Here is a 22,961-nt window from a genome sequence, read left to right as displayed (position 1 = left end):
ACAAAAACTCCAATTAGAATGTTTTCTTTCTGAAACGTTTTTCTTTTAAAGATGATCATAGACGGCAGCTTTGTTCCATCTGCACAGCAGGCTAGAACAACAGTGCAATGTGTTTTCTCATCTACACGAGTTTTAACAACCAGAGTCTTTGTTCCTTTGATGTGCACAATACTGCTGGATGGCAAATCAAATGTCAGACCTTATCCATACTGTGATTTAGGAGAGTTCAAAGGTATAAATCTTTTGAAGATTGATAAGGTGAGAACAAAATTCCAAAACTTGCTGCTGGAAGTTTGGGGGCAAGTTTTGAGTTCTCATGATCAAATCTACCTTCATAAAGTTAAAGTACAATTTAGGTGTTCCTGAGAAATCATTAATTTTTTTTTTTTTTCTCATGCAATCCTTTTACTTTCTTCTTGTATATCTTGGTCAAAACAGAGATCCTAGTTTGATGTTGCTCCAGGATCCAGATCTTCACCTCCTGTTCCACCTACCGACATTCTGAAGATTTCTCTCACATTGCCTTTTGTCTTGGCATCTGAAGCTTTTCTTCCTGCTGTGTCCACAATCTGATGACACTCTCTGTGGGAAGGGGTCCCAAGTGTCTCCTGGCAGCTCTTTAGCATATTTAATAACTGTTAGCTTAGACCGGGTGAAATGCTCACACCTGTAATCCTAGCACTCTGAGGGCCAATGCAGGTGGATTGCTTGAGCTCAGGAGTTTGAGACCAGTCTAAACTGGTCTCTACTAAAAATAGATAAACTAGCCCAGCATTGTGGTAGGCACCTGTAGTCCCAGAAACTCAGGAGGCTGAGGCAAGAGGATCGCTTGAGCCTAAGAGTTTGAAGTGTGCCATCATAGCACCCTACCGAGGGTAAGAGAGTTAGACTCTGTCCCGAAAAACAAACAAACAAAAAAACCCTCAAAAACCAAAAAATTCTTAGCTTAAGACTTACAGTGTACAAAAACCATTTCAATATTTTTAAAGAGCTTTTCCAATAATTTCTGTAAAAACGTCAGCTAGATTACTAGCTCACAGTTGAAGTGTGTGAAGAGCTGTACATAGCTCTTCACTCTCTGAAAATGCTTTCCTTGAAAGTTAGTCATAAATTCAACAAAACAGATTATAGTATTCCATGGTGTTACTTTGCATGTGGACATTATTATTACTTTTTAGAGTTATGATTTTAATGTGTAAGCATAAATAAAAAATTGAAAGCATTTTTAGATATAGAATTAGTATTACCCATGTAAAATACACATCCTTATTTTCCTTTCAAAATTTGGGCAAATAAGTACACATTATGCACAACAAAATAAAGATGTGGTCATTTTTTTTATTCAAAACACCCATTTCCTTGTCTCCTGGGCCTATGCCTCCAAAGCCCATCTTCCACCCCACTGACTAATTAGACTTGTCCACGTGATGTGCTCTGACCAGTGAAATAGGAAATGTGCCCCTTCTTAAAGTTAGCTTTAGGAGGCACACACATACACACTTGCTTTCCCTTTGCCATGAAAAAATAATGTTCAAGAGAGAAACTACCTTTCCTTCAGACGAAGTACCAGCGTAATAACATACAGCAGACAGGTAACTGACCTGCTATGAATGCAGCTTAATTATGGAATAAATCTGCTGTAAATTGTTACAATTTGTGGGCTGTTTGTTACAACATCATAATCTGACCCAAATTCTGATATAGCAGAGCATGCAGAGTAAACTGGTTTGACACTGTAAGCACCTACAAGGCCAACCTCAAGTAGATGTGCTGTTATGAACACTGCTAGTAAGATACGAGGATTACATATTTGCTATCCCTTAAGAAGAAACTTCAAGAGCATCCAAATCAAAATCTAAAATGGTTCTTCTGTTATAGGTATTTCAAAATATTTGAAGATAGTAATCATTTTACTGAAGAACCTAATGCTTAATCATGGAATTGATTGAACTGGCTATTGTTTTCTTGGCTTAGACATTAAATCACTTGATCTCTCAAGAGACTATGTATAGTCTACTAAGTTGAAGGTATAAACTCCAAAATCAAAATTCATGGATTTAAATGAATCTCAACTCTGCTACTTAATAGTGAGTTATTTAACCACTCTCACCTTCATTTCTGTCACTGTACAGTGGAGATAATATGCCTCCTCATATTTAAGAATTACATAAGTTAAAGTATCACATAATAGGGCTATATGGAATGATAGAAATGTTCTATATCTGCACTGTCTACCATTAACTATACAAGCCCTTCAAGTATGAGCAATGCAACTGAAGAAATCACTTTAATTTGAATTCAATTAACTTAATTAAATGTAAAGTCACATCTGGCTAGCGGCTATTGTATTGGAAACAAAGTCTTAGAACCTAAACTGCACATAAGTACTATTCAGTGTTTATTACAATAGTATCACTTGACACATATCTGAAACTCAATATATCAAATATTACAACAAAAAGAATATAATCACTAAGAATTGCTTTAAGGCATTAAGGTACCATCTCAAGGATGGATTTATTTACTTATTTATTTTTTCACTTTGGTAAGAGCAATGGTTGTATTGATGTATACACAAATTAGAAGCTAACATGTTTACTGAAGTGAGTAGTTAGGCTAAAAATGTATTTGACAAAAAAACAGAATTTCTCAGTGACTGGAAGGAATATCCTGATGGGGCAAAAAGCAAGAATAAAAAGAAATAGATTTGAGATGAATAAAAGAAGCTAAGAGATTGTCCAATAGACTTTGAGACCCTTGGAGATTATAACTTTATATAATTTCTCATATTATTATTAAGTAACTCCTGTCACATGGCAGGAATTCAAAAATTAAACTTGATCCTTAAATACATTAAAAGGCTTTGGAAATAAGTATATGATCTTAAGTATGAAATCTGATCTTTAGTCCTGGTTCTAACCAATGACTAGGAATAAAACTATGAATTAAGTCATCCCAACCTAACTATTCTCTAAAAAAAGGGAGGGAAGACTTCCTACTTAACCATACAGAATAGTGAAGACAAAAAGATATAAAACTTACCTCCACTCAATGTCCCATGAGGATCAAACACATCCCCTCCTAGAGTTACAGTTCTAGTCATTATCCTTTTATCAAAGGCCACTTTTTTGGCATTATCCATATTGTCACAGACAAATGTTGTTCCAAAGACAAATTCCATTGCTTTCTGAAGTTCTGGTTTATATTCCACCAGGGAAAGAGCCACATGAACATTGTTAGGGCCAACCTGTGGAAAACAACAGCTGTACCATAGTACACAGTATTTCTTTTCAACTATTAAACATTAAGAATTACAATAATAGAAATTTGAGTAATAATTACCTAGCATAAGAATTCTTTTTGAAAGTTCTAAAAAACTATGTAAAACTAAAAAGTTTCAGAAAAATTGCTTGTTTAAATATTGAAAGATCTATTGCTAAGTAAAATATTTAGCTAATACCAGGCATTAATAGAGTTTCTATCATGAAAAAGTGATTACCAAGTTTCTAAATCCAAAATGGATTTTGGACACAACTTCCTTAACTAAAATATAGCACTAGTTAAGTATCCCTTATCCTAAATGCATGGGCCTGAATGTTTCAGATTTCTAACTGTTGTAGGATTTTGGTTCATTTGCCTTTTACCAGTTGAGCATCGCAAACTGAAGTCTAAAAGGTACCAATGTGCATTTCCTTTGACCATCAGGTTAGCGCTCAAGAAGTCTCAGATTCTGGAGGATTTTGGATTTTCACATGTGGGATGTTCACTTTGTACAGGTAAAACAAAAACCACTTCGTATTTTCTTAATTGTGAACTTAGTTTGTTGGTACTTGTAATTGGGGGAAAATATAATAAAGCTGTAACGTTAATAAAGAGGTCAAGCTTTTATTTCATTTGGTTGTTTTAGCCAGGCTTTATATCTCAGAGTCACACATACATGCTTGCACAGTTTATCCTGGTTTTCTATATTAGTCCAAGGAGATGAATCCCCATTTAAGTAATACAATCCTTTGAAAATGGGTTTTTTGATCAATGTCTCAATGTCTTGTTTTGAACTTTCTGCTGCTTGCTGTAGTGTTAAGATAAATACTCATTTCAGAGAGAGGCGAGATGGAATACCTGGCATCAGAAATGCCACTGTGGGTCAGAGCACATCTCCCTTGCATGTGCCAAAGTGAAGTTGTTTTCCATGACAAAGTCCTCGAAGATCTGGTCTTTTGCCCCAAAGCCTTTACCTTTTTTCTTTTTCTTTCTTTCTTTTTTTTTTTTTTGCAGTTTTTGGCTGGGGCTAGGTTTGAACCCACCACCTCCAGCATATGGGGCCAGTGCCTTACTCCCTTGAGCCACAGGCACCACCTCGCCCTTACCTTTTTCATAATGGCCTGCTATTCTTTTCTCATTTATAATTTAATCTGATTTATTCCTCAGCTCTGCTTTACTCTTGTGATTTCTGTACTCAGCCCAAGCAATCACATTGTTCCACAGAAACCAAGCTACCTTCTTGACTTTTTTGAAAGTTTGCTACAGTCACACCAAGCCATAAATAACATTTCCAGTGCTTTTTCCCTAAAGTCAAAATGCTCTAATAAGCATTTCCTTTGAGTGTCATGTTGGTGCTCCAGAAGTTTTATATTTGGAAAAACTATTCAGCTTTCAGATTATCAGACCACAGAGTGTCAAACAATAATGCATATATCAATATAATTATATAAAATGTTGGTTTCAATAATTAGTAACCTGGTCATTACATAATAAATACTCTTCCAGTCAAGTTAAACATGCTAAAATAGCCACTTGTCTATTATAGAAGCAAAAATAGAATGGAATAATTGAGAAGGTAAAACATAATAAAGAAAATCCCTTAATCTACTTTGATCCAACTGCCTCTTTTTAGCCTTTGCTTATAAAATCTGCTCTGCCTATCTTTTGGAGCTTAATGGCAGCAATAGAAATCAAAATAAAGGCAGCTCTACATATGTTCAGCATTGTTCTTTGACACAGCAGCTACCCTTACCTAATCTAGTTAAGGGATTTGGGTGAAAACCATTTTTGCTGTTACTTGAAATCCAAAATTCTAACACTTGAACTTGATCTATGGCTGAATTAACTTCCTGAGCCTTTATGACTCAACAGTGACTTTCAAAAGTAAAAAAATTACTAAAACACAGCCTTTCAATTACCCTTCACTTATTCTCCCTCTCTTGATAGGATACCTATCAATACAACTATATTTTGAAATCATTTCCATTGAGTCCTTAATTTCAGTAAAGACACTCTTATATCAACTTAGTTACAAATGTATTTCTAGGTTTTATAGAAATGTCCTTTCAACTCACGCACTTGGAATGCCTACTCAATAACAACAAATTGATACTGCTGCTGAATGTTATGACTGCTTCCTGTTTTACCCGGTATTATACAGTCATGATAGCTTGTTAAACGTATCTCCTTGTACTCATCTATTTCCTTACTGCCAAGCATACCACTTTAGCATATTAGCTCCACGGTTGACCAGGATGCGGGGCACAGGCTATGTATAGGCTTAACAACAATGAAGAAGAATTCTAATAAAGAAAGCTTCAGTGCAAAACTGATGGATACCTCCTATAATGCTTATCCTGTATGCACTTCAAGTGTGTCTGATATTTAGAAAACTTCGGATATCTATGAGCTCAAGTCTACTCAAAAATTGGAAGTGTAATATTTACTACCACCTGATAGTTGTGTGACTTCAAGGTTTAAAGAAACTAACATGTTACACTTTAAAGTATCAAAGGGAGTTCCAGTCATCCAACATTTCTATTCTCTTATTAACCAATTACAGAAGACCCAATGCTTAGTAACAGTATCTTAAGTTTTACAGAAAAAAAAAAAATTAAAAATTTGTGGTTCTACATATGAGTATGTACCCCAAATTAGTATCTTCTAATTAAAAAAAAGAAAGACAAAGATTAAATAAGACAAAGATAAAATAAGACTTACAAGATTCTGGGCAACCTTCAGCGTTTCTGGAGCAATACATCTGGCTGAAATTTTATTGAGTGGAATTATAGTGAATCGACGTTTTAATTCCCCCTTTTCCAGTAGCTTTTTACCAGTAACCTAAAATACACATTTGAGATTTAAAAATATATATATAGGGATGATAGAAAACCTGTAAGAGTAAAGAATGCAAAGAAATCCATTATCAAATAAATATTTAGAGAGAATGGGAGAAGATGGTGGACTAGAAGCAGCTCGTGGGTGCTAATCTTGAGAAGACTGAAAGTTAAAGGCAGAGGTTTACCTACAGATGGCTTTTTTTGGAAAGAACATTGTAGAACTCCAAAGAGATAGGGGACATTCAGAATAATGTAGAAAATGATAGGATAATTCATTCAGCAAGATCAGGGACAACTTTGGGAAGTGATGAAAAAAGCATTTGACAAAATTCAATACTCTTTCATGATAAGAACATTTAACTAAATTGGTATAAAAGGAAATATCTCAAAATTATAAAGGCTATATATGACAAACCTACAGCCAACATCATATTGAACAGATTGAAAACATTCCCACTTAGAACTGGAACCAGACAAGGTTGCTCAGTTTCACCACTTTTATTCAACATAGTGGTGCTAGACATTCTAACCAGAGTAATCAGACAAGATGAAAAATATCCAGGGTATTCAAATGGGGAAAGAAGAGGTCAAACTATGGCTCTTTGCTGATTGAACCCCTATTCAATAAATAGCACTGAGAAAAGTGGATGGCCATATGTAAAAGATAGAACCAAGATTCATACCTCTCACCACTCACAAAAATTAATTCATGATGAATAAAAGACTTAAACCTAAGGCATGAAACTAAAATAATTCAGAAGAATTGAAAAAACTCTTATAGATATCGGCCAAGCTAAAGAATTTATGAAGAAAGAACCCCCCCCCCAAAAAATTATAGCAACAAGATAAATAACCAAACGAGGCCTGATCAAACTAAAAAGTTTCTGAACAGCCAAGGACACATCAATAGAATAAACAGATAACCTATGGTATGAGAGAAAATATTTGCATGCTATATATCCAATAAAGGTCTGATAACCAGGATCTGAACAGAACTCAAGTATTTGGATAATTTAGTAGCAATCTCACCATTAGGCATTTATCTAAAGATAAAAAGATATTTTATAACAAAGAAACTTGCATGTAAATGTTTATAACAGCACAATTTACAATCACAATCTGAGTGCCCATTAACACATGAGTAGATTAAAAAAATTTATAATAATTACATTTTTATACATTATTTATACATTAATAATATGTATACCACGGGAGTACCATTCAACCATAAAAAATGATAATTTAGTACCTTTTGTAATAACTTAGATGGAACTGGAAACCATTCTCCTAAGTGAAGTATCACAAGAATGGAAATACAGACACCATTTAGTAGTCAATACTAAATTGGAACTAGTTGATCAACATTTATGTGTACAAATTTAAGTATAACTGAACAGAAATCAGCAGGTGGGATGCACATATTCTGGGTAAAGGGCATAACTTTGACTTAAAATGTACAAAAGCAAATTATGTAACCAAAATGTACTCCTGTAATATTCTGGGGAAAAAATAGAGAAAAATAATTTGGAACTAATCAATGGGCACATACTTGCACAAAGAGAAGGAATAGTCATTGGAAATCAATAAGGCGGCAGTGAAGAGGAATAGAGAGGTAAAAACCTACTTTACGAGTACAATGAACACAATTTGGGTGATAGGCACACTAACGGCTCTAACTCAAGCATTAATAAAACCTACCTATGTAAAAACAAATTTTATACCCCTTAATATTTTGAAACTAAAATAAAATAGCAACATATAGTACCTTCTATAGCAAATAATCAAAAAGTTCAAGACTATACACACACACAAATACTATTCAGCCTTAAGAAAGAGATGCTACCATTTGTGCCAACACAGATGACCCTGGAAGGCATTATGTAAGTGATATAGCCAGACACAGAAAAAAATTACTGTATGATTATTAATTATGCATGTACACATACAAAAAACAAGAAAAAGAAAACAAGTTACCTCTGTGTCTACTACAACGTTGTAGAGTCGTTCCCCAGCTACCAATTCTAAAGCTGTGGTTGCAGATGTATCCTTCACGCTAATCAGAGAAGCTACTAGTCCTTTCACAGAATTTCTATTCCAGTTCTTCTCTGGATCTCTAAAGTAGAAAAGTCAACAAAAATTAATCTTAGAAAATTAGATAAGAAAATAGAAAAAGACATACTTTACTAGTCAAGAGCTCTTTTGGACAACACATTAAACAGAATTAAAAGTATATGAAAGAATCACATAGTTTTAATAAAACAAGAATTTTAACATACTACTACTGACTACCCAGCTGTTGTTTTTAAATTAATCAATAGATATTTCAGTAGGTTTTCAATGTAATAAAAACAACTCTGATGTCCTCATCTCTGTAATACATATAACTGTAAGTATTCCATAAAAAATCCATATAGCTAAACAAATTATAATATGTAAATGTAATATTTAAGAATAATGAAAGAACAACTTTAAAGATACTTGAAACTGATATTAAATTGCCCTCATTTTGGTTTTAAGATTAGTAACATCAGAAGCCATTAAACTTCACAAAAATTCCCCTGCCCACATTTGAAATATTTCAATAGATGATTAAAGAAAAAATACCAATTAAGGAAAAACAGCTTACAAGTTCCATACAAAAATATTGGTGTTAAAATTTTCAGTCTGTTTCCAGTTTAAATAAAAACTATGTCTTTGTTATTACTATGATAAAATTCAAAGTTTAAATCTCTCACTTGTATGCAAATTGAAGATTGGGAAATTTGGCCAGGAGAGCTTCATATGTTTCTTTCAATCTACCGATACCACGAGACAGCTGCTTGCGCTCTTCCAAAAGTCTCTCTTCTTTATTTTCTGAAGAGTAAATCATCAAAAAATAGAAACCAAATTTTAAAAACTCAGGTATTTTAAGGAAAATGTTAATAACTTCTATTTCAAAAGCATTCCTCTACAAGCAAAACACAAATTTCTGGTAAGAGAAAAAAATTCTTAACCTTCAAAATTTATATCAAATGTCAAGCAGGCATTTCCAACAACAAATAACATAATTTTCACTCTAAGAAACAACATGCACTATTTCATAATTATGTATTTTTCTAATTATATCTACAAATATTTCTTATACTAATCCCCACTAATAGTGTCAAAGGTATTTCCTACTTCCCTATTTCCACTCCTTAAATTGCTTTCATCAACAATTACTGCCCTCTAATGATCTATCATGTTTTAAAAGGCAAACCTTCATAATTTAGCTTTTTTATTTCAGCTTCAAGTTTTTCTTTAAGTCTCTTCACAGCTTCTAAAGCTTCTTGATCCTTTTCGTAGCCACCATCCATCTTCTTAACTTCAGCTTGCTTATTCTTTAATTCCTGCTGGGCATGTTTCAACTTCATCTGAGCCTGTGATAAAGAAATGTAACTGACTATATGACATATGAAGCAGATAATGCTAGTAACTGAATGGGCACAGATTCAGATTGGTTAATTATAAGACTTTAGTCAAGAAAATGTAACTGTTTGGTCTCTTGGATTAGTATAGACACAGATCAATCATTTCCCAGTGCTTTCTCCACAAAAAACTACATGGAGCATAAAAACTAACATATTATTAATATAAATAAGTAATTTGCAATTTAAGTTCATATTTCTAATATTCATAAAACATGACACATTAACAAAGGTGAAAAATTATATCAAAGATAAATGCCAGTAGCTGGTTAAACTAAAAATATAATAGAAAACTAGCTATCACAATCCTAGTTCCCTTCATTTCCACTTAGGTGTTATTAATTATATGTGTATTTGTCAGTGTTATCTAATTAACAATGGAGAAGCTGCACCGAGCAATGAGAAATAAGATTATATAGGAAAAAGGAGGTAAATACAGGCAGTCCCTGAGTTATAAACATCCAACTGTGGTAAGGATGGAGGTTATTACAGGCTATAGGTAAATTCACCTGTTCCAACTTACATACACATTCAACTTAAGAACTAATCTACAAAACTTAGTGTTCATAACCCAGGACTGCCTGTAGACAGAGAAATAAATTTAAATACTAGAACCATTTTAACATCTGCAGTTTATATAATTGAACAGTGCCTCTTAAAGCCATGAACTAGTGTAATAAGACCTATGTGGGGGTATCTTCTCTTTAAAACTGAATAATGACACGGTTTTCCTAGTTCTCTTAGAAAATAAGTAAATAGAAAAACTTAAGAGTACTTTCAAGTTTTTCTGTTGTTGAATTCTATAAAATTTTTGTGATGATCATCTTTGTCATCTCTGAATAAAAAAGTTATAAATATATACGCAGAAAAACTTGAGGAGGATTAAAGCACAATTTCACATATCTGTATGCATATTTAAAAGGTGCATCCACCATTAAAAAATATAAAGGAAGGACCAGGGTGTGTGTGTTTATCTTTTTTTCTGCCAGCAAAACTGTGTCCATAGGACTTCACGCTGCACTACTATGTAAACATGTTTAACAAACATCTTATACAGACAGACAAGACTCAAGATTGTGACATCAACAGGGAAACGAAAGGCTGGAATGTAAACATGAGGTAAAAAGACTTTCTAGAAAGATGCTGCTAAGTTCTGAAAACAAGGTTTTAAGAATTAGGTAAGAAAAGCAAAGCAATAGAGAGGGTAAGGTTTTTTGATTCTTGTTAAAGCTTAAGACTTCAATATTATGATACCAGTAAAAACAGTGAAGAAGGGTAAGAATTGGCTAACATCCCATATTCCATAAAATTCTGTGAGCACTCCAGGCACTTATTGCGCTTATGAAGTGAATTAAGGTAATTTATGTTTTACAGCATCATGACAAATTAACATCAATATTTAGCAATCAATACATATTTCTGCTGTATTAGATACCAGAGAGACGCAAACAGAATAAAGTAAACACGTTCACTGACACTGATAGTTTTCAGCATTTTGTAACAACTGCCCAATTATAATGTAAAAAGAAACTTCAAAAACAAACAAAAAAAAGTAATCACATATTGCTTAACATCTGTAGTTACCTGTTTGGCTTCTGTCTGAGCTTTGCTTATATCATTTTTACAGGCCATCATCTGACCAGCTAGCGTGGCTTCTGCTCCATCTTCATTGCTGGACAGCCCAGCAGACACAGCATTGAAGTGCTGCTGGGCAGCAGCCAGAGCCTCGGCATCTTTACTACCAGCTTCTTGAAGGGCGTGCAGTCCTTCTGTTATGTTTTTCACCTCTTTTTCTTTCACTGCTAAAGTTTTAGAGTCCTTCAGGAAGTTTCAAATTGAAAAATATACATTAGGAACATTTACTTTCTTACACACATAAACTCTCACACTATCACATTTTAAATTTAAATTACTGCTTTGAAATTCACTCAGTTTGGGGGATAAATGTAACTCTTATATACATAAAATATTTTCATTCCATATGTTATAATCAAATCTAGGATACATTGAGCTAAAAAACATTGCATATTTAAACAAACCACTTGCAGAAACTAAAAAACAATTTCTCAAGTTGAAATAATAGCCATCCTTCACTAAGCTTAAAAGTACTGGTTTTAGGATTAAGAGAAATGTATATGAAAATATTTTACAAATTACTAACAGCCATAAAATTTATGTACTAAATAGTTATAGGGAAAGTATTACTGATATTTGATACCTTTTAAGTAATATTAACCAGATATCTAACACCTTGCAAGATACTATCATGGACAAAAGAAAAACAAAATCTTAGTTATATCATTTATAGAAAATAATCAGAAATTTTAGCCCACTTGATTAGTTTATCAAATATTTATTAGCACTTACTATCTAGCAGGCATTGTTCTAAGACATTAAAGATACAGACTAAGACCTTGTCCTCAGGGAGGCTATATTTAAAGGCAGAAAACCCAATTATTTGATTTACCCAAATAATTGACCTTGAACACTGCTAATCTTTCTCAAAGTTAAAAATCCATGCATAACTTTTGATTCCCCAAAACTTAATACTAATTAGCCTACTAGTAACCAAAGTTTCACCAATAATACAAGTTAACAAATATTTTTTGTGTTATATGTATTATCAACTGTATTCTTACAATAAAGTAAGCTAAAGAAAAGAAAATGTTACAAAAAAATCACAAGGACAAGAAAAGACATTTATGGTATTGTATTGTACCCCCCGATGCCCTGTTTATGTCATCTGCTATAAGATTAATCTTCTGTCTGAATTGGTGTACAACCACAGCTGTAGACTTCAATCTACAGCACATTATCAAGCAGGAGCTGCTCACAGAGATGAGTAGCACCATACGGTATTTTCAGTGGATATCCACAACACTGTTGTTCATGACAGCAACAGGAGGGAGCTATGAAATTATTATAATAGTACAGTATGAACTAGTTAATTTTATGCAGTTATGATTTAATACTGTCTCTTTACAATTCTTTACACTTGTCTGGACTACAAAATAGCACCACTATAAGCATATGCATAAGTTTTTGACAAATTTTAACATTTTATAATTTAGTTATTTCTAGGTTATGAAGTCCATCTAAAGTTTTTTCAAACTGTGACGAGTCTTCAAAAAGTTTTCCTATATACAGTAGAATTGCTGTAAGTTGACCACCCAAGGGAATGTAACAAACTGGGTCAACATACAGAGGTGACCAACATAAAGAACTAGGCCTACTGTACTGATATGTACATGTGGTCCATGTCCAGGATCTGACAATTAGGTCAGCTTAAAGAGGTAATTACTGTAGGGAGATGATCAACTGTGGAGGACTACTGTATTTATGGAAAAAAACTACACATAAATGGACCTTCACAGTTCAAACCCATGCTGTCTAAGGGTTGAATGCACATGTGACTTTGGAACCACTGAATCATTTTTAAGCACAGGAATGCACATGATCCAATTTATTTTTAGCCTCTGTAAAGATCAGACTGTGTAGCAGCAAGAATAAGAGTAGGGCAATAAATAAAGACACCACTGCAGCAGCCATAATGGTGCTGGCTCAAATTGGTTGGCAGTGATGGAGGAATAAAAAGTGGCTATATTCTGTATATATTAATACTTTTAAAGCCAACAGAATTTGTTGATGGACTGGATATAAAACGGAGGCATGAGTGTTAGCCCTGAAACTAAAATTTAGAGATCAAGAAGCATAGGGGGATAAAGAAAAGAAAAAAAAAGAACCACCATGGTCACTATGTGAAGCTTATTAAGGATCTGACAGATTTAAGGAAAAATATACCCAAACCAAGACAAGTCTGTAATTTAGAGCTTTACAAACCTCAATTAAAAATACAAAAGTTTGATGGACTGATTTCAGCTCTAGGTTCCACAATAGTCTGCTATGTCACATTCACATTGTTTTTATTTTGTCTAAATTTTTACCCTACTATTTAAGTGGATAATTGGACCTCTATGCAAATACATCTAATGGGACAGTATACAGAAATACTTTATTTTCATGAAGTTATTTTTTCAATAAAAAGACAAATGTATATTTTCACTGGGATAACAGAATCCCTCTCAAGAAAAGTTCTATAAGCTCTAATCACATAACCTACTTATCTACCTGCATATGAGACTATATACATATACTTGGGTCTTCAGTTACTATGAGTGACCAAGTTCTACCACTTCCTCATGTACTGAGGAACCTTGTTTTAACAATACTCTCTCTTCTGAATCACAAATGATGATTTTTCCATCAATCCACAAATGATGGATCTTTTCCATCAATATACAATTTCTTTATCCAAGGTAAAATCAAATCAAAAAATCTCTTATTTGTACATTACCCTCCAGTTTGCTCTCTAAGTATCCTTTTCAGAAAACTTCTCAAAAAGTTATCTGTATTCACTCTCAAATGTTTTTGCCTTCATTGTGCGAGACTGTGAACACTCTAATTAGGAACCCACGGCTGCCTCTTCTTGAAACACCTTCTGCATTTGGCCTCCAGGACAACTTACTTCCCTGACTTTCCTCAGACTTCCTCAAACTCTTTGCTTATTCTTCCTCATGTCCCCTAACTTCTAAATGGTAAAGAATCCCAGCACTCATACCTTAAACCTCTCCTCTTCTTACATGCTCATGCCTTTAATCATTTTATCGAGTCTCCATGGAGTTAAAAATTACCTACACATTGATGACTCCCAAATCTGCACTTTCCTCCTAGATTTGATACATATTTAACTACCTACTCATTATCACCACTCAAGATATCTAACAGGCACTTCAAGTCTATTATGTTCACACCATATTTATTTCCTCCAGTCAAACCTGTTCTTCCTATTTTCCATTTTAACTACTATTAACTACAAACTTCAATGGCTACCCAATTTAAAATCCCAAATTTCACTCTTATTCCCCTATACTCCTAAATCCCATTCCCAATTTACTTTTTCTCCATATCAGTTATCACGATATAACACAATATACATTTTATTTTCCTTATTATCATTTTCCCCACTGGAATGAAGGATTCACAAAGCAAGGACTTTGGACCATTTTGTACACTGCTGTTCCCCCAGCCCAAATAATTGTACTTAGCTCATAGTAGACAATCACTAAATATATACTGAATGGATAAAGGTACACTATTAGTCTTACTAACTTACCTCAGCCATATTTTTTTCCAGCTCCATGCGCTTATTCTCTTCACTTGTGAGATTTTGCTTCTTGAGATCAAATGCACTTTGAGATTTAGTATTAACTCGCTGAGCCTCTGTGAGAGCATCCTCTAAAGATCGAAGTATACCTCCAATTTCCTATAATCAAATGCACCCGATTCAATAAAATCACTTAAAATTTGTTCAGGTTGTCATTTTTTTTACCTGACTCCCATATGAAATATTTACTATTTTATAAGCTATTTCATTCCCCTACTTCAATATGAACAAATCAACATGAAACACAATGCCCAGTGAATCCTGAAGTTACTGCATATTTTTTCACAGAGTATATTATCTGTTCTTATATATATGTTCTGACCTTATCTTTACTTTTTTCTAATTCTTCTATTTCATGAGTAAGTGCTTTTATTTTTTTATCATTCTCAGACAATTCTTCTTGAAGCTTTACAACTTTATCTTGCATTTCTTTTAACTCCTCAGCTGAGCGTGCTTTGGTATCTTCGGCCAGCAAAAATTGATAAGCAATATATAATCGAGTCAAATGTTCTATTTCTCTCATTACTTTTTGGTACTCCAAATAGGAAGATCTTTCCTGAAAGAGAAGTCACCCTTTAAGAATAACTCAAAATTCTTATTTTTAAAAAATTTGGAAAGAATCAAACTACAGTATGTATCAAATTCCCATTACATGAAATAACAGATTTTGCCTCACACTGAATGATCACGACATTTTAAATTTTAGAAAACTATCTGACATTAAAACTCTGGCTTTTTTATATAGCATTATACCATTGCTAATGAATTCTATGTGGTTACTTTTTCTAATATATAATCAGGCAGTTGGGATTAACAGAGAAATATATGGTTCATAAACTGGTGGTAAAAAGTCTACAAAGATGACCTACCAGTGAGAGATAAACTACTAAATACATTTTGCAGTTAAAAAAAAAGTTTTGTAGTAATATTACCAAATGTCTACTTAACATTTTTTCAAATACTACTATAAGCATTTGTTCACACATTATGAAATCTGATTCCCACAAAAACTTAATAAAGCATACAAAGTAATAACTAAAATCCCTAATCTGCAGATTAAGAAACAAATTCAAGGTTAAATGACTTGTCCATCATGTCAGAATTAGAAATGTGGCAAAATCAGGTTGAAATTGGAATTCCTGATCTAGTGTTTTCTACTAAATCATGCATAAAAAATGGTACCTTCAAAATCACAATTTTTCACTTTTTCCAGCAACTTCTGTGTTATGAAAACAGCTTTAAGCATTACCAAAATTTAATAAGCATTTAATAAATTCCTCAATGACTATCTATAAAAACAAAATTATTCTTTCACTGAAACATGGCTAAGTTTTACATCAGGAGCTGCAAAGATCAAAGAGAAACCTCAATTCTCTGTTTCAACAACTTTTGCTTACAAAATATCTTGACAGCAAAATTATGGCAATGGCCTTCTTATCCTAGAAGATATTCATTCTACCAAGGGTTACTATGCATGCTCTATCTTTAAGAAATGTTGTTCTAAGCAAATCATCCAGGAAAATAAGACTTGTTTCTTTAATAATCAAAACTGACATATCATTTTCTGAGACTATTAAGATCATTCTTCAATATCATTAAGACTTAAGAGATATGAAGTACTTATTCTCTGTAAATAGAAGACTGAGTTATGGAGCATCAATTCTAACTCCCTATCTCATCCCAGAAAAAATCCCCATGAAATAATATATACTTCATCCTCATTACGTATAATCTTGGATACATCATCACACATCCTGGCTGACTATCCTGCCATATACAGCATATACCTCTTTTAATTTTTGAATAGTTGGAGTAATCTCTTCTTCAAGTATCTGCAAAATAAAGGAAAAAAAAATCAATATTTTCAATATGTAAAGTACCACAAGAAAATTTAAAAGAGAAGTGGAATGGAAGATTATAGAAAACTGAACTGAGAAAAAAAATTTCTTCTTCTGGGCAGCGCCTGTTGCTCAAGGAGTAGGGCACCGGCCCCATATACGGGGGGTGGCGGGTTCAAGCCCAGCCCCAGCCAAAAATGTAAAAAAATTCCCTCTGTATAGCATAAACTACAAATGCAAGATCACACCCTTCTCTGAAAATATTTTATAAAAATTTAATTACCGTCTTAATTTCTTTCAGCTTAGCCTCCTTTTTTTCTATAGTTTTCTGGGCAGCTGATTTTTTGTATTCATACATCCTGGTTCCAGCTGCTTCTTCTATCATGGATAATATCTGAAATGACAATTGTATTCATGTTTTAAGAATCCAAGACAACGTGTCTCACTGGAGTTTATATTAAATCATTTATAGTCTTGACCTCACTAAGCATCTTACAAAAATAAGAGCCCAAATAGACCATAAGAGTTAAATATGGTGACTTAATACAAATCTTCTTCTGTAAGGTTTTTCTGTTATACCAGCTAAGCAAGACCAAACAGAGGCAAAATTTCTTTTAATACTGGGCATACTGCCAAATATTAAATATACAATTTTCTCTACTAATCATTCTTAAATAGTATTTCTAAGAATTTTATAAATGGAAGAAATTATGTGGAAAAAAACGCCCAGAAGATTAAAACAGTATCTATAATTACGATTTTTAATGTTCATAAGTAGTACTCTTACCTCTGGAGGTTTCATATTCAATACTTTTGTAATTCGGCCCTGAAAATAAAATGGCAAACTTACCATAATGATAATAAATTTCAGAAAATGCAACCTAAAAGCAGTTTATCTGTACTGAAGCTGCTAAATCTCAATATGCAATTTTGGGGGAGGTCTATTGTCAACCTACATTAAAGATGGTTCTTTTGTTAGATCTGAGACCAAAGGTGCCTTATAATTCTAGGATTTTGGAACTTTGTTATTTACTTCCTTACTTGCCATTAAATGATACAAATGACATAATGTAATGATACAAAGTTAGCTCCGACCAATTTTCTGAGACTATTAATTTTAATGATATAGAAACACCTAATTTTTAAAAAAGTATTGTATATAAACACATTTTAGCATAATTAATGTACATTTCTTAATTTCTTTGAATGATAAACTTCCAAAATAATTACATGAAACAGGACACATTTCTAGGCCTCAAACAGAATAAAATGTTTTACTCCGATGCCATAAAAATCATTAAATTCATTTATTATCAAAAGCAAATGAAACAAAACCACCTGCACACTCAGGTCTCAGAGAATCATATTTCTAGGACATAGATTCACTTGAAGTAAACGTTTGGTTTGAATGCGTGACTTAAAGAAAAATATTTTATTTTGCTCCCATCGAGATCTTCCCGTTAACGTAACTGTGACTCTCAAAGGCAGCTGGAGGGTCAGGCGAAATAATGTAAATGCAAGACATCATCAGTCTTTACTTCTCATTTGCATAAACTTCTAAGGAAGAAAATTACTAAAACTTTCATACTTGAAATATTAAAATGCTTTAATAGAATAAAAGAATACATCATGACTTTTTACACAGTCAAACAGGTATTATTCTTTTAGTGACAATATAAAATTCAAGAAAAACTTCTAACTGTTCTCCAAATTCAAATGTATGTAATACGGTAGATGACATCAATGCAAACAATTAAACCACATTTCTTAATAGATCCCAGAACACAGTATAATAGTAAATAGAACTGGAAAATCTAAAAAAGTTACTTATCCAATTATAATAAGTTAAAAATAAAATGTATCAAAACCGTCATGAAAGAGATATAAAGACCTCAGACAAAATACCTGCATGATGAGAAAGTGAGGGTTATTAACATTAAGGCCAACAGAACAGAAGAGGTCCTGTACTCTGGTGTTGTTTGCATTTACTCCATTGATTAAATATTTATTTCTGCCACCAATAACCACCTGAAAAAGGAAAAGTTTTTTTAAATATGAATGTATATACAAACCTTATGCCATTATGATAAGATTACTAAGCATATTACTATGCATTTACTTAATTCTATCCAGCTAACAGTAAACAAAACGAATTCTGAGTAAAGAGTTGAAGAAATGTGACGTGGTCAAAAATATTAACTTGAGTCAGGGCATGTACCTTCTACTCCAGTCACTTTTGCTAATGAGTTACATAATCGTTACATAACCTACATACAAGGTTCCTATCCTACCATTCATTGGACTAGATGTCTAAGGTTTCTGTCTCCATAAGATTTATGCAGCTTTGTTTCCAAGTATGTGTAAAATATATTTTCCTTTCCTTATCACCTTTTTCTTGCAATTTTTCCATATTCAGAGGTTAATCCCTTCTCTTCTACTTTTCAAGGGGAACAGAAGTCAAACATTAAAACCTAAAGAAAAGTAGCTCACATCAATTCTTGACAAGATTCTAAAAGGCATTAATGAAGACATGACTTGTGACCACTTAAAAAAAAGAGTGATCATGGAGCTTCAATATGGGTCCATTAAGAACAAGTCATACCAGATATTATTCATACTCTATTATCACACTTAAACTACTCATTTATTGAGTAGGACTGTCTCACCCACCAGGTTTTGGAGTTCTTAAAGCCAGACCTAATACACTCACTCTAAGTAATTTGACATGGATTTGATAACAATATTTTGGTGAAGATACAGGCTGATGGCCTAAGTGACAATAGAAAACAACCAGGTAGATTAGTAGCAGACTTTGTGATAGAATACGATTCTGACCCGATCCAGTCAACATTTTTCTTTGAAGTAGAGGCTTTCACTGAAATAAAGGAAAAAATTTGTAAATCACATAATGCTAAGGTGGAGAAAAACTTTAAAAAGGTAAAAACATGGTCTAACTACAAGAACAAATTTTAAAGGACAAATGTAAGGTCCTTCACTGGTTTCAAAAACTTGCATGCATACAAAAATGGCAGTTACACAGCTGAGTAACATCACATCTGAAAAAAATCAGAGAAGTTTCAAGTACAGATAGTCTAAGTCAGGGGTCCTCAAACTTTTTAAACAGGGGGCCAGTTCACTGTCCCTCAGACCGTTGGAGGGCTGGACTGCGGGCCCTGGGACAAGTCAGCTGCTAAGCAGGACAGGCAGCAGCGGCAAAAACTCCCAGCGGGCCGGATAAATGTCCTAGGCGGGCTGCATGTGGCCTGTGGGCCATAGTTTGAGGATGCCTGGTCTAAGTCAACAATGTATTATGAACCCTCTAAGCCATGTTGGGGAAAAATAGAAGCAGAATATCTAAAATGAAAAGAAGTACTAATTTTGCTTAAATCTACCCTAACTAGACCAATTCTGACGGACACAATTTGAGGTGCCATGCCTTAAAAACAGATAGATGCGGGGCAAGAAGAGAAACTGGAGCATTGGTGTGATCAGGCAAGTAAAGGAATTAGAAGAAACATCAAGTCAAAGACCTGGTGAAATTTCCTTGGAAAAAAATTATACTTTGCTACTGGTGCTATGCAGAGGACCAGAATGAGTGAGTGAATCTTTAAGACACCAGACTTAGGCTGAATTTATAGAAACAACTTTCTATTAAGACCTGCCCCCACGCCAGAATGGATTATCTCAGAAGACAGCAAGATCTCAGGTGCTGAAGGCATTTAAACACCTCCAAAGAAGATTCAAGTATGGTTCAAGAGTTAAGCATGGTTGAATGCTTATACTGGATAGGTAATTTTTCAGATCGCTTTCAATTATCTTAATTATAGAATCTGCACGATCAAAATTTTAATATAAGGAAGACGTTTTTAAGAAATCTAGTCAATGTTTAATACATCAAACTCTGCTCATGAACTTTCTCTATCACTTTTTGTAGCGTCATATTGGTCCCTCCCTACAAAAACACATATCAGACATGAAAAGTTCTTAGGATATTGTTTAGTAACAATATTGTTTAGTAACTCACCTGTCTTGTTACCGTAATTTCATCATGAACCTCAAATCCTAAAGGACTTTGCTTTTTATCAGTATTGTCAAAAGTGATTGACACTGAGGCTTTGGTAATACCAGCTTGCCCATTTTTGTAAACTAAATCTTGTAAATTAGAAGCCCGAACCTAAAATAAAAGAAGAAAAGCTTATCCACTACAAATCCCCACATTGTACAAAGCGGCACTAACAATAGATGTCTTGCTGTTGGAAAACACACCAGTGTTTCTACTAAGTAAACAAGACAGGCAGTTGTATCCCCTGGCAAGTAAAACAGGAGATATTCTATATTAAAATGGGCATCTTCCTTTATAGAACCCTTCAACACTGAATTGGTTTTCTACTCATTTCTTCACGAAAGACAATTAACAAGACTGAAGGAAAGGCAGCACCTATGATTTTCATTAGTCATCTGATCTATGCGTAGGACTTGAAAAGGCATTATTATGACACAGAAGTGAAAAAATACAAACTCTTGAACTAGACTGCATTAAAGTCTGAATATCTGAGTTTGAGTTTACTCTTAAATATCTTGAGGATAAACCTTATTGCATCCCTGTAAGCTTCTACTTTCTTGTCTAACAGATGGAAGAATAATACTTTCCTTAAAAGGTTGCTAGGAAGTATAAGATAATTCATATAAAGTACAAAAGTGCAAATGAAGAGAATATCAGCAAGTCTCCTAAGTTCAGTGAGAATTTCCTTGCTAATCTTAAATTCATATAAATCATAAAGTTTAAACTTTACCTGAGACAGGTTGGAGATACCCAGCAAAAAGCAGATGGAGTCCAATATGTTGGATTTTCCACTACCATTTAAACCAGTGATAGCATTGAAAAGGGGGTCAAAACCATTAACTTCTGTTCTCTGAGCATAGGACTTGAATCCCTCAAGAATAATTGACTTAATATGCATTTTCGATACTGTAGTGGGCCCATTAACTTCTGCTAGAAATCAAACAGGTCACAAACCAGTTCTGTACAAAACAGAAATGACATCCCTGAGTGGAATTATAAACTCAAAATCATAATAAATGTGAGAGACTAAAACAATGACATAGCAATAGAAATAAAATAGCCACTTGCCAAACTATTTTCTCTGCGGAAGACATATCTTTTACCTACTTAAAAATAGACAAGAGATAACCACTACATAAGAAGTTAAACTACTCAACTTCTAAGTCTTAACTCTTTACTTCTCCCTATTTTCCTGGCTCGCCTTCTACTTTTATCACAGTCTAGCTAACAAAGACTACTGATTATTTTACAGCCCGTTTTTCTTTGCCCAGAGCGTGCTTCTCTCCAATAGTAGCATGGCACATTCTATTGCAGTCAAGTCTTAGCACAAATGTCATCTTACTGGAGTCCTTTCTGGCCTATGTAAAAAAGCACTCAGTTTTCCAGACACTTAAAGCTGATACTAAACGGTAATTAATTGTCTATCTAATCCATTATAATACAAGTTCTCGTATGATCTTCGCCTACACCCGATGTTGTAGTCCCAAATAATGCCCAACTCCAGAGGGAGGGAAGGTCATTAAGTATTAAAGAGATGAAATGAATCTCACATTCTCCAGCTTTCTGGTTTTACTCGAGTGTTCCCTCGCCTCCGTGGCCCTTTTGTCTATCCCTCCTCTACTTACTCCTAATTGTCACCTGAGGTCCCTCTTTGCTATTCACCCTCCTCTCCCGCGCGCCCAGCTTCCTCCGGGATGCCAGGCCGGGCCCAACCAGCCACGCACACGCACCCGCCTCACCGCTGCCTCAAGCTGCCCGGATCGGGAGCACCCCAAAGCTCCTCCGGTCACAAAAGCGGAGCGAAGGCCAACCCTCCTGTCACAACCGCTACGAGCCAAACTCCGCCAAGGCCGCTACAACTCTCGGGCCACAGTCAGCGCCCGCACCGGAACTATTTATTACTTTGAATTTCGGCGCGAGCAAAGGACCCCGCAGCCTCTGCTTAATTCCTCTGTTGGTTCCTAGGTACTGCCTGACTTCAGGGTTCCAAAAGTTCCCTCCGTGCGAACGATCAAAGTGACAAGGCGACAGAAAAGAAAGTCTGGATAATAGCAGATTCCAGAATACAAGGGCGCAGGCTTGCGGACTAAAAGAGCAGGCGGTCTATTCTGACCCTGGCGTCCGGCACACTCCGGCCAGCCCCACGCCGCGGCCTCGGGGCCTCGCCGTCGCCAGCCCCGCCCCCTCAGGCCCCTTCCGCCCGCCGCCGCGGCCCGCAGACTCCGCCTTCTCCCGGGTTTGGTGGCGCTGGCTGGGCCTGGCTGGGGCTGGCTGCTGCAGTCTCAAGAC

The 22,961-nt window shown here is 34.6% G+C and overlaps 1 protein-coding gene across 2 annotated transcripts in view; it reads right to left on the bottom strand.

The window, feature by feature from the left end:
* SMC2 (structural maintenance of chromosomes 2) overlaps positions 1-22,700 on the bottom strand; it is a 42,381-nt gene extending 19,681 nt beyond the window's left edge. Inside the window, exons 1-15 of one of the 2 annotated variants that reach the window (XM_003785186.3) lie at positions 22,403-22,700; positions 21,403-21,631; positions 20,634-20,783; positions 18,515-18,637; positions 17,397-17,435; positions 16,893-17,003; positions 16,559-16,603; positions 15,094-15,327; positions 14,721-14,870; positions 11,132-11,365; positions 9,340-9,499; positions 8,837-8,954; positions 8,076-8,214; positions 5,983-6,102; positions 3,043-3,247 (exon numbers count right to left, since the gene is read on the bottom strand). In XM_003785186.3, coding sequence (XP_003785234.1) covers positions 3,043-3,247; positions 5,983-6,102; positions 8,076-8,214; positions 8,837-8,954; positions 9,340-9,499; positions 11,132-11,365; positions 14,721-14,870; positions 15,094-15,327; positions 16,559-16,603; positions 16,893-17,003; positions 17,397-17,435; positions 18,515-18,637; positions 20,634-20,783; positions 21,403-21,570 — 1,996 coding nt within the window. In that variant the 5' untranslated portion in view covers positions 21,571-21,631; positions 22,403-22,700. The remainder of the gene's footprint in view (positions 1-3,042; positions 3,248-5,982; positions 6,103-8,075; positions 8,215-8,836; positions 8,955-9,339; positions 9,500-11,131; positions 11,366-14,720; positions 14,871-15,093; positions 15,328-16,558; positions 16,604-16,892; positions 17,004-17,396; positions 17,436-18,514; positions 18,638-20,633; positions 20,784-21,402; positions 21,632-22,402) is intronic. The other variant, XM_023510596.1, reaches the window with a different exon arrangement.
* Between the last annotated feature and the right edge of the window lie 261 nt (positions 22,701-22,961).

This window comes from Otolemur garnettii, unplaced genomic scaffold (assembly GCF_000181295.1).
Source record: "Otolemur garnettii isolate 467f Iridium unplaced genomic scaffold, OtoGar3 scaffold00014, whole genome shotgun sequence".
NCBI lineage: Eukaryota > Metazoa > Chordata > Mammalia > Primates > Galagidae > Otolemur > Otolemur garnettii.
Note: the sequence above shows the minus strand (reverse complement) of the source record. Positions and strands in the feature narration are given on the sequence as shown.